The sequence below is a fragment of the Hypomesus nipponensis genome, chromosome 23 (genome assembly GCF_054491055.1).
Source record: "Hypomesus nipponensis isolate SF chromosome 23, ASM5449105v1, whole genome shotgun sequence".
Classification (NCBI taxonomy): Eukaryota; Metazoa; Chordata; class Actinopteri; order Osmeriformes; family Osmeridae; genus Hypomesus; species Hypomesus nipponensis.
In genome coordinates this window covers 14,222,174-14,237,203 of record NC_140383.1, presented here as the reverse complement: position 1 = coordinate 14,237,203, position 15,030 = coordinate 14,222,174, and the positions used below count along the sequence as shown (strand labels likewise).

At 40.5% G+C, this 15,030-nt stretch overlaps 1 protein-coding gene and 1 long non-coding RNA gene across 5 annotated transcripts; both read right to left on the bottom strand.

The window, feature by feature from the left end:
* Positions 1-882: 882 nt before the first annotated feature.
* On the bottom strand, positions 883-1,854 carry LOC146234341 (uncharacterized). Its single transcript, XR_014741790.1, has 3 exons — positions 1,787-1,854; positions 1,211-1,289; positions 883-1,067 (listed from the first exon to the last, which is right to left on the bottom strand). It is a non-coding gene; the product is annotated as an uncharacterized LOC146234341 (long non-coding RNA).
* A 2,504-nt stretch (positions 1,855-4,358) lies between these two features.
* gmppaa (GDP-mannose pyrophosphorylase Aa) lies at positions 4,359-8,783 on the bottom strand. 4 transcript variants are annotated; one of them, XM_084689384.1, is made up of 13 exons: positions 8,630-8,783; positions 8,127-8,235; positions 7,880-7,983; positions 7,593-7,785; positions 7,223-7,282; positions 7,004-7,134; positions 6,841-6,855; positions 6,027-6,176; positions 5,824-5,921; positions 5,665-5,711; positions 5,391-5,483; positions 5,063-5,231; positions 4,359-4,895 (listed from the first exon to the last, which is right to left on the bottom strand). In XM_084689384.1, exons 2-13 carry the CDS (start codon positions 8,145-8,147, stop codon positions 4,795-4,797), a joined length of 1,182 nt encoding a protein of 393 aa, XP_084545510.1. In that variant the 5' UTR covers positions 8,148-8,235; positions 8,630-8,783; the 3' UTR covers positions 4,359-4,794. The 4 variants fall into 4 exon arrangements, with proteins under 4 accessions (XP_084545510.1, XP_084545507.1, XP_084545509.1 ...); XM_084689381.1 differs by having other exon boundaries at positions 8,138-8,235; XM_084689383.1 differs by having other exon boundaries at positions 8,138-8,206; positions 8,630-8,763.
* Between the last annotated feature and the right edge of the window lie 6,247 nt (positions 8,784-15,030).

The following is a 15,030-nucleotide window of genomic DNA, read 5'->3' as shown; positions in this document are numbered from 1 at the left end:
CCATGCATCGTTTTTTTGTATTAACATCTCTGTACGAATACAGATATGTATCGTACAGGACTGGGTAAGCAGCCACACAAACGATTAGTTTCTCCTCCAGCTTGAAACCTAGAAAGCTAGAAATGTTTACCATGGTTTCTACGTTACGAGAAACAAGAAAACACTCCCATTGGCCATCGCTAGCGAAAATCGCTCCTCATTAGCATAATGTTGAGAAAATCTCAACTCGAATCACTTGAATCGCGTCGCTACCCACAATGCACCACGCAAGCGATTCGCGTGGCTCCATAGAAAATGAATGGAAAACATGTTGTCGCTCGCATCGCGTCGCTGCAGTGGACACGCACTGTTAGGCTACAACACGGAATGAGCATGGAACGTTCTTCCTGAAACAGTCAGTGATGAGCCGACGATGAGCCGACGATGAGCCGACGTATCTGCGACGTTTGAAATAGAGCACAGAGATGAGAAGAAATCCGACCATTTGCCGACGCTTATCCGACGTTATGAATAGAACACGACGTTTCGATCTTAAGCCAACGTCGGCCCGACGTATGTGTGCTATCTGGGTAGTGACGGCGTGTATATCATTAATTTTAATAATTAAAGTCAACATAGGCTATAGGTTACCTACATTTTGCAGTCAAGGGGTGTCATTTATTGACATTGTTCTTCATATGGAAATAATGAAGAATTATGTTTTCTTTCTTATTTTAAAGACAAAATGAAATATGAATGTGTTTATAATAACAAGGTTTGAGTATTTTCATTTTCCAATACACTGTTAAATTGCAGTTCCCTGTCAGTCAGCACAGCCAGGTTACATTAGTTTTCTTTGTTTACAAGCATTTCTCTCAATAAAATAAGAATCAACACATACCATTAATATTTTCAATAAAAATAGATGTATTTGAAAACTAAAATAATACAATTCAAAAAAAAATTTGTACATGTACAAAACACTGTAGAACACTATATATTCACTCAAACACAGCTCCTGAGGCAAGGCACATCTCAGCCATGTACCGGCAATCGCTGTCGTTCTTTCTGATGATGTGGATGGTGACCTTAACAAAGACATCAACAATTGAAATGCTCATCAAAAACAACGGTAACAGAATATATTTATAGGCCCCATAATAATAATACACGGTGGTTCGCCGGTATGCGTTTCAACGTCCCGGGGGGGTTTTTCAGTCCCAGTCCAAACCTGCTTAGGGAGCCTTGCGACATAGAATTGACAAGTGCAGTCTTGAAAGGACGGTGGAAAATGTGCAGCTAGCACAAACCTAACCAAAAAAAGAGCAAAAGAGCTTTAAACTTGCTTTTCCCAGTGTGATTTTGAAAATGAAAAATACTGAATGATAAAACACATATCTATGAAAAGTCAAGAAAGCTGCCTCCTGAAATTTTGTCGAGTGCAAATATTTTTTTCACTCTTCATTGTAAACATACGACCGGTAATCGACGCTTCTAACCCAAACCCAAATACATAGGCCTATCCAATAGACTAATATACAGTTTGTGCTAAAAATATATTTTATGAGATAGGCTTAATAGCATGTGAGTGTCGCGCAGCAGTGGCAGTCTGCAGAAACAACGGTAACAGGACAGCGAGGATTTGTGCTCTTACAAATTGCCACACTTCTATGGACAAATATACCATTTGTGTTAAAACGATATCATACAGTCAAATAGCCTACCTAATTTGCCTATCTTTTGACCTTATTTCAAAACCAAATTGATTGTTAAAATCTGAAATCAGAATCAGAAAATGTCGCCTTACCCGCCATTGATTGCTCCAACACTAAAATAAAATCTTGTAGAACTGTAAGAGCCAACTCTGGTTGAAACCAGCTCTGGTTGAAACCAATTAACTTAGAGACACACTGTCACAAGACAACAGGATACGCTATGTGAGTGTTGCGAGACAGTTCAAATAGCCTTCTTTAACATTATAGCCATAGGCTTTAACTTTTTTAACAAAACAGTTCCTAAGATATAAGACGGATCTTTCTGAATCCTGTGTGTTTTGTTAAGTGGATACTGAAACAATTGTAGCCTACTTTTTTATATTTACAGAAACAGATTTATGTGTAATATACAATTAATAGACGTTTAAATTCAGTTACTCTGAGTAAAATACATTTTTACTAAGTCAATACGTAACAGTCTGCTTTACATTACACACAATGTAAAAATTGACTACTTTGTATGGTAAGCTTGTAGCGACACGTCAAAAGTATGGTTTAGAGACTTATATAGGTTTAACTTATATTTAGAAAATAAAAGTTTATAGCCTGTTCTCCCATTCTAAAATGTCATGCGACAGTCAACAAAATGCTGCAAGACAACCAATGCAACTGTTACGAGACATTTGCGTACCACTATCAACAGAATAGTAACTGTCATGTACCAGTGGAGGCTCTGCCACGTACCACTAGCTACTGTCCTGTGCCAGTAGAGGCACTGGCATGTATCACTAGCTACTGTCCTGTGCCAGCGGAGGCACTGTCATGTACCACTAGCTACTGTCCTGTGCCAGCGGAGGCACTGCCATGTACCACTAGCTACTGTCCTGTGCCAGCGGAGGCACTGTCATGTACCACTAGCTACTGTCCTGTGCCAGCAGAGGCACTGACACGTACCACTCGCTCGACTGGCACGTACCACTAGCTACAGGACAGTACAGTTTCGGTTCTAACCGCCTGTCCCCTTTTGTGCTCGTTCATTGTTCGTATCCGCGAGCACGTTTCCAGGCAACTTTTCTTGACGTAAGCAAATAAATGTGCTGCTAGTTTACCCATTTCGGATTGGTTTCAATCTTAGCAAAAAATCAGGAAAAATTATTATTTGAAAAAGCTAGTAGTATGAGCCAGGTTCGAGAATTGAACAAAAATGATTGGGGGAGATAGTTTTAGATATGTTGACTGGAGTTAATAGAATAAAAACGACCGGACGAGTCGGGTAGAAAATCGGAAATGCAATACCACCTACATCCACCGGGGCTGTTTTCTCAAGCCGACAGTCGAGGGGTGGGGGCTTGGGTACACGCAGAGCTCTGCGAGAGGCTCGGAGAGGACACGGAGAGGGCGTTTCTTGATGGAGAGGGCGTTCCCCGTGTGCGTGTGCGTAAAAACACAGAAGTAGAAGTATAAATCAGCCTTAAGGGCTGCATACGTTCGTTTGGAATTTTCCACCGGAGCTTTAGCTAGCTGGCAAACATGGCATTCTCTCCTCCTGTGTTCAATGACTCAATTCATCAAGCTGAAGCAAACGTTAGCTAAGTCTGTCAACAGACATCCTGGGTAACTTAACTTTGATATACCAGAAAATATACAAATGATTGAAACCATCATTCACCAAATTCAGTCAGGTAAGACGCAGAGTCTGACTGTCCGAGGCCAGGAGTGCTTTCAGCTTCTGATGGTCGTCTGCACTGGTGATGCAAGGCCCTTCGCGTTAATATTTCCATGCACTCGCGCTCCCTTCTAACACGCGCACCTGTTCGCAGTTCACTGAATATGAATACCGGCCGGCGAGGCTGTGATTGGAAAACGGGACTGGAGCTGTCCCGGACGGGACAAATCAAAATCACCCATAAATCGGGATGTCCCGGACAAATCGGGACGGTTGGCAAGCCTAGATGAGGGAGCAGTCATTGTACATGATTTAAATGGAAAGTTCTTTCTGGAAGAAGTCTAGTGGCCGTGTGCATTGCTTTTGCCGTGGTGGATTGTATGATCCATGTTTTACCTCTCGGGCTGCTTAAGAATAGGGTGCACGCGCAATTAGCTTGACTACTTAAATCTGACTTGAATCAGTAGGACTGTGTGATCTGAAATTGGCCTTTCGGGAACAGCTTTAGCCCCGCTTGACTAACTAAACTTATTCAAGTCTGGTTTAGGACTTTAAGTCTAGCTTTTTTGAGCGGCCTTTATGGAACAGGCCCCTGGTCATCTCGTCATTTCATTGTAAGGATAAAACATGCTATGGGGATTCCTCTCCATCAGAATTGTTCGCTTCATGTCTGAATTAAAGGCAGGTTAGGTAATGTTGAGAAGCACTGTCATATATGCTGAAATAAACTTACTAATAGGTGACAAATGCTTTTTTTAAATGACCAACATATTTCAAAACATGCTGAACCATGAGTACGTGAATGACTAAGCACTTGTTGACCAATGGCTGCAGCGCCACAATGCTAAATCACACAATGGTCTGTCCCCAAACCCCCTGCAGGTTGATTGCTACTAAACAAACAGGAAATAAAATCACAAGTTTAAAAGTACACGTTAACCATTTAAAGTTCATTTTTAATCACTGTAAAAGGCAAAAGAATTACACCCACAATTAAGAACAGTTGGTTGCCAATTTCTTTTTAATGTGCAATCAAGTCTCACATGAATGGCAATTCTTTCTCCAAATAATTGTGCTACCATGGACTACAGTGTTCCAAGAAATTGATTTTTACCATTTCACTTACAAGGCCAATAATTCAATACACAACATACACGGGCATTTGCAGTATTTCAACAAATCAATGAATCAAATTGAAATTGTTGACTGGCATTTCAAAATAAACCAACAGACATGATTAAATGCAACACTGTCACCCAGAAGCTGTGTGGATGACAAGTCAGCACAAACAATATATACAATCTCTTGCAAAATAACTACATTGTCATCTAATATCCATTCTTTTTGACATCTTATATACAGTAACTCAAAAGGCAGTGGCCATGTTGTCCATCTTTCATATATATGACGCTCAAACCGCTGACAGAAGCTGAACTAGAGTATAATCTGGTTCTTAAAGCTCCGGTTGAGGTCTTTGTGCGGGAGGACGATGGAGTTCAGTATTATCACCTCCGACGGAATAGTCACATTACAACCTAGAAACAACATACAGGGACGACATTGAGATGGACAGACTTAATAATAATGTTGTAATGTAATGTTATTTGTGTCTTGGAAAAGTTTCTGTACAAACCACAGAGAAGTCTAATTAAATTATTTAATCATTCTCAATCTCAGACATTAAGAGAGATGGTTAACAAACCTAGAATAGTGATTGATGGGGTGAGTTTGCCATCCCTGAATAGCGTCTCGCTGTCGATCTTGGCGTGGGGGTCGTTAGGGTTTGGGTCGCTGGGGGTTCCTTCAACACGTGCCCATTTACCGATGGTGCTGTCCCATCCCACAATGCAGTTCAGAACACAACTGTGATCCTTTAAAAAGAAAAAACTAGAAACTTAACTCAAATAATAACATAACACTCTCTTGACAGGAAGACAGGAGAGGAGGATCCTATTTTAAATCCGGTGTGGTACAAGGCTTGGTGGTCTGATAAAACCACAACTATGAGTCTGGGAGGGATCTTCCTTTACCTGCAGAGTGGCCCCATGAAGGATAATTGACTCCCTGACTCGCACCCCTGCTCCGATGGTCACCCCTGTGCCTATGGAGACATTGGGACCCAACTGGAGGGAAAATAGAAATAGTAAACTACATGAGTGAACATCAAACAAACCATTCAAGTCACTGTGTGTCCCCCAGTGGGGGGCTGATATCAGGGTTGTGTTAATATTTATGTTTTCTGTAACTTTGTAACTTTCAAACGGAGGTGGTGTGTGGTGAATTAGAATGGTGATAATGTCTTACCACTGCAGTTGGGTCAATATTGGCTGTTGGATGGATGTAAACATTTCCTGGAACACAAACACAAAAATCAGATGTGTGAATTGAGTTACAAAAAACAAAGATAAAATCATCAAACCGCAATCCCAACAAATGTTATCCTATCCCAACAAACATGCATACCACTTATTCTGGGTCCTTCCTTCTCGTTGGAAGCCAGTCTCTCAGGATGGGTCGTGTGGTACTGGTTGAGGTACAAGCGACTGGCATAAATTGCAGATCTGTGTGATATGAATACAGTTGACAAAGACAACTTTCATGTTCAAATTACTTTGTTTTTCTGTTTCCGACATCAACAAATTAATAGTGGATAACTGTCTGCTTACCCTGCAGACTTTATCTGGCTCCAGAAGCTGGGGTTTTTGTAGACATAGAGTTTGCCCTGGCCGGCCAGGGCCGTGAAGATGTCCTGCTCCAAGCGGATCACCTCAGCACGGTGCCAGCCATTGCCGTTGGTGCTATTGGTCTGCTCGTCTCTGAATGATACACGCTCTGATAAACATCACCCACACTGACCAGAGCCACTAGTAGGATGCAGGATTATACTCCAGCCCAGCACTACTGCTAATCATACTCAAGATAATTGTCTCTGAAATGTCATGTACTGGTGGCTGGATTAGAAGAAAAGCTGGCAGAACTACAATTTTTACTACTCCTTTAGTAAAGTGCTTCCCAAGGGATGGGTTTGTGAGTGGTCCAAGATGGAGAGAAGTGTTAAAAAATGAACAAGCACCTCATTAAAAAGAAATCTGCTCACAGGAAAAGTTAGATGGAAGAGGCAGCCAAGACAGTGTGGTTGGAGGCAAAGACAAGAGAGACCCTTGAATATGGAACTCCTAATGTCTAGTCCGAATGCACGTAAACTGTTGTGATTGTATAACATTACCCTCCTTCCTATAATCCAACAATACAAATGCATTGGGGCTTCAGTCATTATGAAACAGCAAGTCTGCAACACAGTAACACACCAATGAAACACTAACAACACTTAAATATGATTGTGACAAATGTACATCATCAACTCTACATCACAACCAACCCTGTCAAGGTTGACCCCCCCTTAGACAACACTCGTTGTGGAGGCTAACCAGGACAAGACTACTCTACAACCATACTCTCCTCTTTATAGTACCAACTTACCCCTCGTATGGATATCTGGTGATGGGAGAGGAAGGGGGGAGAGCAGGAAACAGAAATGATGCCAGGAAGTTGAGAAAAGGGGTAAAGACAACAAAAAAGGGGAAAATGATTGTATTGCCATGCAAGCCCAGTCCCAGATCCTAGGGGAATCCTTCCCACTCACAACAGCAGGTCCTGCTGGTTCTTCTGGAACACTGCTCCAATGTGCTGGAAGATGTCTGGAGTAAACAAGTAGATTCCACAGTTGATGATGTCACTCACAAAGGTGCTAGGCTTCTCCACGTAATGCAAAACCTGAATGGAGAGGTTGAGATACACTGGGTATTCAGCTGGGCAGGGTGGCAGTGAGGTGACAGAATAACTAAAATTAGTTCAAAATTACCTCATTAGTGTCCTGATTTTCTACTATGCAGCCATAGTTCATAGACTGCTTTCTGTTTGCCTACAATGTAAATAATACAATTCAAATATTATAAAGTACATTTCAGATACAGTTCATCATTCATTCCTCCATTGCAGGTCTGAGGGGACCTGGTTGTCAATTTACATAGTTTTTACAATAATGTAGGATATTTCTGTTATATATGAACTGTTATGTCATTCACATTACCAATTATTTTCACGTTAAAAATAAACCAGTTAATGAAACATTAAAGTTGGAACATTAAATGACATAAAATGATAAACAGTTATGACCATGTATTGTAACACCATCAATTGTTTCACTGCTCTATATTTCGACGGGGCCTTACAGTTGTTGCCAAGATGACAAAGCTGCTGGGGTCTCCATGTTCCTTTTGGAAGTTGAGCATCTCTGGCAGGGGGAACTCTGCGCAGACATCTGCGTTCATTATGAAGAAGGCCTCAGGACCTCCAGACAGGATCTGGTCTCTAAAGTGATATATGCCTCCCCCTGTGCCCAAGGCTGCGTACTCCTGCAAATACCTGCAAATGCAAATCCAATGCAATCAATACTGCTACTGTACTTTCTACTGATCTTATTATACTCCTGTGGTTAGTATGTTGTGTTGTCATTTACCTGATTGAGATTTTGAATTCCTGCTGTGCATAAGTCAGGAATCTGGTAAGTTCTTCATTGGGCTGGTAAAAGCCAATGAGCAAAATTTCCTTCATATTGGAGACCTAGAAAATGAATTAAACATCAATGTCCGGATAATGCATTAATGATTTATTTGTCACAAAACGGTAAGAAAATGGATAACCAACTGTACCCAGTCAGTTATTATTCTGAAAAGTTTAAGAAAAACAATAGTTCTCCTGAGTACCTGGTACACACCTGTGCACATGCTTCAATGTGATGTTGTAGCATAGGCACACCAGCAACTGGAAAAAGTGGTTTGGGTACCTCAAAAGACAGTGGACGAAATCGTGTACCTGCATATTACAGTGGTGTAGTAAATACTTGTTACAAGATAAGACATCATGCAAGATGTTTCGAGAGCTAGTAAGCCATTTCATAAGTGCCAAGTCATTTTAAAGTGCCGTTCCGTGGTTATGCGTTAGTGGTTAGGCGTTAGCTACTGCACGATGAGACAACGTGTATTTGGATAACTTGCAGCTAAATAGTTATATTTTAGCTTTCACGTTGTTCTGCTTTTCTTGAAAATAAAATTCGAGCTGTACAATACGGGTGTGTTGCATGCCACGTCATTCATTACAAGAACAAGTAGTTCAACTGTGTCCGTGTAGCTCTAGTACCGTTTACAGAAACACAGAGCTAGCTACTAATCATAGCACGTAGTTATGCGTATTGTTTGTCTTTTCTCACCTTTCTGGGGGCCTCCGATTAGGATCACAGTTTTTAACATTCTGACAATATGTTGGTCAACTTGATCGCATTTGACAGCTGGTCGCACAAAACATCTCACTCTTTTCCGTCTTCCGGGCTCTCTGGATATGACGTACAAGTTGACAATAGGTGCGTTCGACATGGACTGCGGCTGCATGAAACGACCGGCGAGAGTAGCCGCTTGCAGTCGGGGAGGAGTTGATAACGGCTCTGTGAAGTCGGACATTCCAGCTTCTCGTGGTTTGCTGCGTTGACGTCAGTCATGGCCGATCAAGCGCTGTTTGCTTAGTTTACTTTATTGGTGGCCAAGCCGCGAAGCTGTGAGGCACCTATTGTAATTAGGGTTCCTCCGGTAGGAGAACCCTATTGTTATTGGTGGTATTATTGGGTGTGATTTGCCTTCGGCAAGGGCACAACCATTGTTATCGCACATATATACTAGCGAGGGTACAATTTCTGGGGAAATTGTAGGGTGTGCTTGCTTACTTGCGTTGGTTGCAGGGGTCCGTATTTAAATTACATTTTACAACTGATATATCTGTATATTTTATATTAAAATGCATAGCCTACTTATTATTTATAAAGATTACATAGATTTGAAAGCATATTTTTTTCTGCTCATTTACAACTCAAAATACTAAGAGTGAAGAGTAGAAATAAATAGTTGTCTTCTCATTTCCCCTGCAAGAGGGAATGGTGATCAGCAACCTCATAGTTGAACAAATACATTTGGCAGACCGGTGTAAAAATTGACCTAATCTCTATGACTTAAATGTCATTGTAAGTTTTTCCCTTCTCCTGATATTTTCAGGCATTTAGACTACTCATATTGCATTCATTCATTAATAAAGAACCCCCTTTGAAATGTATTTCAACAACGACGTTACCAGCAGTAGCTAGCTATTTCAGATGGAATCGCGATTCAAATAGTATCATCTGCGAACTGAAAATATGCCCCCAAAAACGTAAATAAGCTTGACATTTATTTAGGGGAAAATCGCTTATTCATAAGAATGTCAGTGGTAGAGATCATTGTCAGTAACAAGGCAAAATGCGATATAGCCCTGCTGTGTGGAGAAGCTGCCCCGGTAAATTGTAGGCTACAACTGCTACTAGACTGTCTTGGTAGCAATTGCGTTGGTTGAATTCGATTTAACGTTACTTCCGTTGTACGGTCTAGGCTGAAATGAATTATTTTCATGAACAGACTGTGGCAATGGAGTTCAGGTTAGTAGTCACTAGTCAGATAGTTTCACCTATTGAAAGACTTTTGATTTAAGTAAGGGTAGTGCCGAACATGTGCCGCCGTTTGACTTCCTACGTAGGCTTTTTTAACGTAAGTTTTTTTTAGCTACTAGACTATGCTACTGTACAGCGTTGCAGTGAGCTACACTGGTTTGAAACCACAGGTAATGATAATTTCACCAACAAATCGTTTACTTGTAATCTAATGTCATAATAAATCCTACAACAAAAATGTATTTGTGAGGAATGTTTATTTTAACGATTGAAAACAGATGCATCATAGACCGTTGTAGTATGTGTTGCCCGGGCAACAGAGGCTAATGTCATGATGCTAATGCTTCAGTGAAATAATAGACTACTGTTTCCGAAAGTAGATGTAACTACTTCCTTATATCAGCTTATATTGTACATTACACTTCACAATTGTGTTTCATATCACAAAGTAAAATGAGTAAATGTTTATCACCCTGGCCTATTTGCTTTTGGCGTTTCTGCAGCTCCCTTGCAGTAAAGCAGTTAGCCTAGCTATCTCCCAGAAGCTAACGAGCTGCTAAACTAATGTTCTGCTAGAGGTAGTCATGCAATATTTCGTGACGTTAGTGACGTCAGTAGCGTCAGTGACTGTGGCTAGCAAGTTAGCCACCGTTAGCTTCACTTTTGCCACAAAAACTTAATTAAAACCTAAAGCGTGCAACGGAACATAAATCCCAATAGAACCAACGCAATCGCAACCAAGACGAACCTTTTGACATCGACATTGTCTATGTAGTCCAAATATTGACTGAGCCTTAGGGGCGCGAATATAAACAACTAGAAAAGGCATTTCCTGCTGAAAATGCGTTGGAATGCTGAAATCTGATTATTTATTTTTTTTATGGCTGAAAATACAGAAATGAGAAAATACCCTCAAGCTGAAATTAATTTTACAAATGTATGACTTACACAAAAGAGGGAGTGTGGAAGCTGAACTGCATCATCTAACGAAGCTCAGTGCTTAAAAACTGTGCGGGAGAATACGTTTGAACGTTGTGAAGCAATCGAAGAAATAGTTGAATTTCAAGAAGCAGTGTGGAAGTTGAACTGCATCAACAAAGCTATAAGAGCTTAAATTGCCTACAATGTGGGAGAAGCTGAAAGTTGAACTGTTAAACAGAAGAAGTAGGCTATAGTTGTAACAAGAATACTATAGTTTTAACAGCTGAAATTATAGTTGGGATAGTCATATCAGTAGCAGATGTAGCCTATCATTGAGTGTGTTTACTCGGCTTTCTTAGTAGGATTCAATAGGAAGACACGGCGACACTTTGTTGCAGAAGAATGATGGTGCAAGTTTTGTCCTTGGAGCACAACGATTCATAAAAAGAATCATGTAGACGTGTTTGAGTAATCGCATAACTAATTACACATATAAACGTAGTAATCGTATTATTGGCATAAACTGACAATTGCTATCGGGTTTCTCATGGTCAAGAGAACGCACTCAGTGGCGTAGTAGAACAAAACAGTAGCATTAGCATAGTAGTTAGCAAAAGAGATATTAGCAGCATCTTCAGAATTAGTAGTTGTAGTGTGGCATAAGATATAGCAGTATCAGTAGTGGTAGTAGTTGTGTTGTGGTGCTCTTAGTCTTTTAACCCGTTAATTAGTAGCGTCACGTATATGTGATCGTTCGAAAGCGGGCCCCACAGAGTACCGTCTCACATATGTGATTCTGAACATTCCAACTGACTATTTTCCGATAGACAAAAACTATATGACAAACGGCTTCAAAATTTACAATTAGGAGGCTGACAAGTAACACTAGCAGGTAGTAGCATTGCTACGAGTATTATGCTAGGTTGCTAGGTAACGGAAGCTAACTAAAGCTAGCTAGCTTTCGTTTTGAAAAAATAACTCACTCTGGTGGCAGCGTCGGTAACATTTAGAACTCACTCCTCTAAAGGTTAATGAGACGAGTTGACTGAATCGCTTGTATTGTGTCTCCACTAATCAGCTAATACCAATCACCTGTGTAAGAGACTGGCGCTTGTTTGTGTGGTTGCCACGGTGATGGTGCAGCTATGGCTGCTAATGCGCTGACGGCAGATACTACCAGAAATTTAGCAAGAATCCACACCTCAAACAAGTTAACGTAGATGCAAAACTATACGTCCAATACAAAAAATAAAGATATTTTCCGAGACCCAAGACTCTGCCGAAACCAGAGATGTCCTTTATATGTCTGTGCATTCAGAAATACGACTATAACGGCAGTTTATAAATCTTGTTATTTTTTGTTTTCTGTGACAAATTTGTCACCACATTTGCATTGGACTCTATGGGGCGAGAGTTGCACTTTGTCTCGCTTTCGTGGGGCTCTGAACAAATGTGTAAGTATTTTGGATTCCACAGACAACCAGCACAAAATTAGCTATCTATTGATCCAAAAACGAAGCATGGAGAGCGAAAATTGTGGCAATGCTGGCAAACTAGAAATATGTTTTCAACGACACCCGAAGCTTCCCTCCGCTCTAAGCGATTCAGTCTGCACTCTGGGCTTTCTCGTAAACACCCATGGAAATCTCAGAAACGGTTTGAAAAAGTCATGAAACATAATCAGTGATATTGAAAAAAGTTGAATAGATATCAAAAAGCTGAATTAAAAAAAAATAGTTTATGGTTTTGTCAACGTTTTAAGGTTTAAATGGTGGCTCTAGCTGAAAGATTGAGGAAGAAGAAGGATTTGGAAGTTGAAGAAGTTTTAAGAAGTTTGAGAGGATTTGAAAGAAACCCATGTAAAAAATATTATGAGTATTGATTTATATTAATTCAAGCATAAGAGGTACAAAGCTGAAAAGTCTTAGCCCCCATGGCCTGAAACTGCTGAATTTTTTGATAGCTGAACGGTTTTAATAGCTGAAGATAGAAATAGAATAAGAAGAAGCTGAATAAAGATTCAAAGAACAATACTTGGAATGCTGAAGCAGCATTCCAACAATAATAAATATATATGTGAGAAAACAATGGTTTGTGCTCGCCGAAGGCAAGCACACCCCAATTATAAGTGTTTGCTGCGCTGCAAGCAAAAACACTATTGTTATTCTGCATAATAGGCATGTGCTTGCCTTCGGCGAGCACAAACCATTGTTCTCACATATATATTATTGTGAGAATGCTGTTAAGCATTCTCACTATTATTTTTCTGTTTCTCTTTATTGTGAGCATTCTCACTATTGCTTTTCAACTTCTCAGTTCTTCCGCCGTTTTTTTGGCCTTTAAAGCCGCAGTGGCTGGCTGCTCTTTTTCTGGTATTCAACTAAATTGTCAAACAAATTCCTCTGACGTTCATATAGTTTAACTTACAGAAACAAGTTATACCTTACAAGTTATACCTTATACCATATATATAAATGTAGGAAAATGTGTCTTCTTTCAGCCAATGTAACTACTAAAGAGCTCACATTTACAGATTTTCAGCTTTGAGCCTTGAAGCGAGAGCAGCCTGTGAAATTCTCTCTCTAACTTCAATGGAGAGGTGGGTAAAATTCGTCTGAGAATTTCGAAAGTAGACATGTTTTTAAACTGCCGGTAGAGTCGTATTTCTGAGAAAGCCCAGAGTGCAGACTGAATCGCTTAGAGCGGAGGGAAGCTTCGGGTGTCGTTGAAAACATATTTCTAGTTTGCCAGCATTGCCACAATTTTCGCTCTCCATGCTTCGTTTTTGGATCAATAGATAGCTAATTTTGTGCTGGTTGTCTGTGGAATCCAAAATACTTACACATTTGTTCAGAGCCCCACGAAAGCGAGACAAAGTGCAACTCTCGCCCCATAGAGTCCAATGCAAATGTGGTGACAAATTTGTCACAGAAAACAAAAAATAACAAGATTTATAAACTGCCGTTATAGTCGTATTTCTGAATGCACAGACATATAAAGGACATCTCTGGTTTCGGCAGAGTCTTGGGTCTCGGAAAATATCTTTATTTTTTGTATTGGACGTATAGTTTTGCATCTACGTTAACTTGTTTGAGGTGTGGATTCTTGCTAAATTTCTGGTAGTATCTGCCCAGCTTGTTAACGATCACAGCTGCGCCATCACCGTGGTAACCAAACAGACACGCACCATGAAAGCAGAATTGGGTGACGTCAGAGAATGTCTAATATAGAGAGAACTGCCACTCTCGGGAAACTTCCGGGTTCTGAACTGGTTGAAGTTCCATGTGAGGGCGCTAACGAGCGAGTGCAGAATGAATGGAGGTCTATGGAGCTATACCCCTCAAAATCCACTTTTCTCAGGATTAAATTTTTTGTCTAGTAATTTGAATTCTGAATTTCGAAAGGGGAGGCAAAAAAATACACACTGCTGGCTGTTAGATTTTTTTAAAGCCGCCTTTCTGTTTTAAAAAGCTTTTGAAAATGTAATTGACGTCATACACATCGTACGACCAGAGCTACTGCTTTACGGCAAGCTCTGGTCACTTACTTTTTTCTCTCAGGGCATCGACAACACAGCTGACAGGTTAGGCTCTTCCTGTCAATACACATGCTAGAAAGAGTTTTGGCTTGCTAATGTTGTTGCTAATGTTGCTAATGCTCTGACATTCATTCATCAGGCAAAAGAGACAAATTTAGCCGTTTAGCTCCATAGACTCCCATTCAACATGCACTCGCTCGCAATCACTCCCAGTGGAACTGATGGAACTGCAACCAAATTCCAGTGGAACTCTGATGGAACTGCAACCAAATTCGTTACAATGGGGCTTAATAGGGAGTGGCAAGGCTCTCCTTAAACAGGCTCTGGTGACGTTTTGGAAACTGCCAAAATAGCTGTATTTCTGGCCGCACAGACACATAAAGGATATCAATGGTTTCGGCAGAGTCTTGGGTCTCGGAAAATATCCTAATTTTTTGGATTGGACGTACAGTTTTGCGTCTAGGTTAACTTGTTTCAGGTGTGGATTCTGGCTACATCTCTCATAGTCGAGCTTGCGCGATGGCTCTCTCCATGACTAAAAACGGTTCAATTATTTTTTTCCACAATCGACCAAATTGGCCAAACAAGGTATGTACATTGATCTTAAAGTGTACATAATCTGGCTAGATCGTTTTTATTTTAGCAAGTTTTAGAGAAATATGCAAAAATCGAGGCACAACTG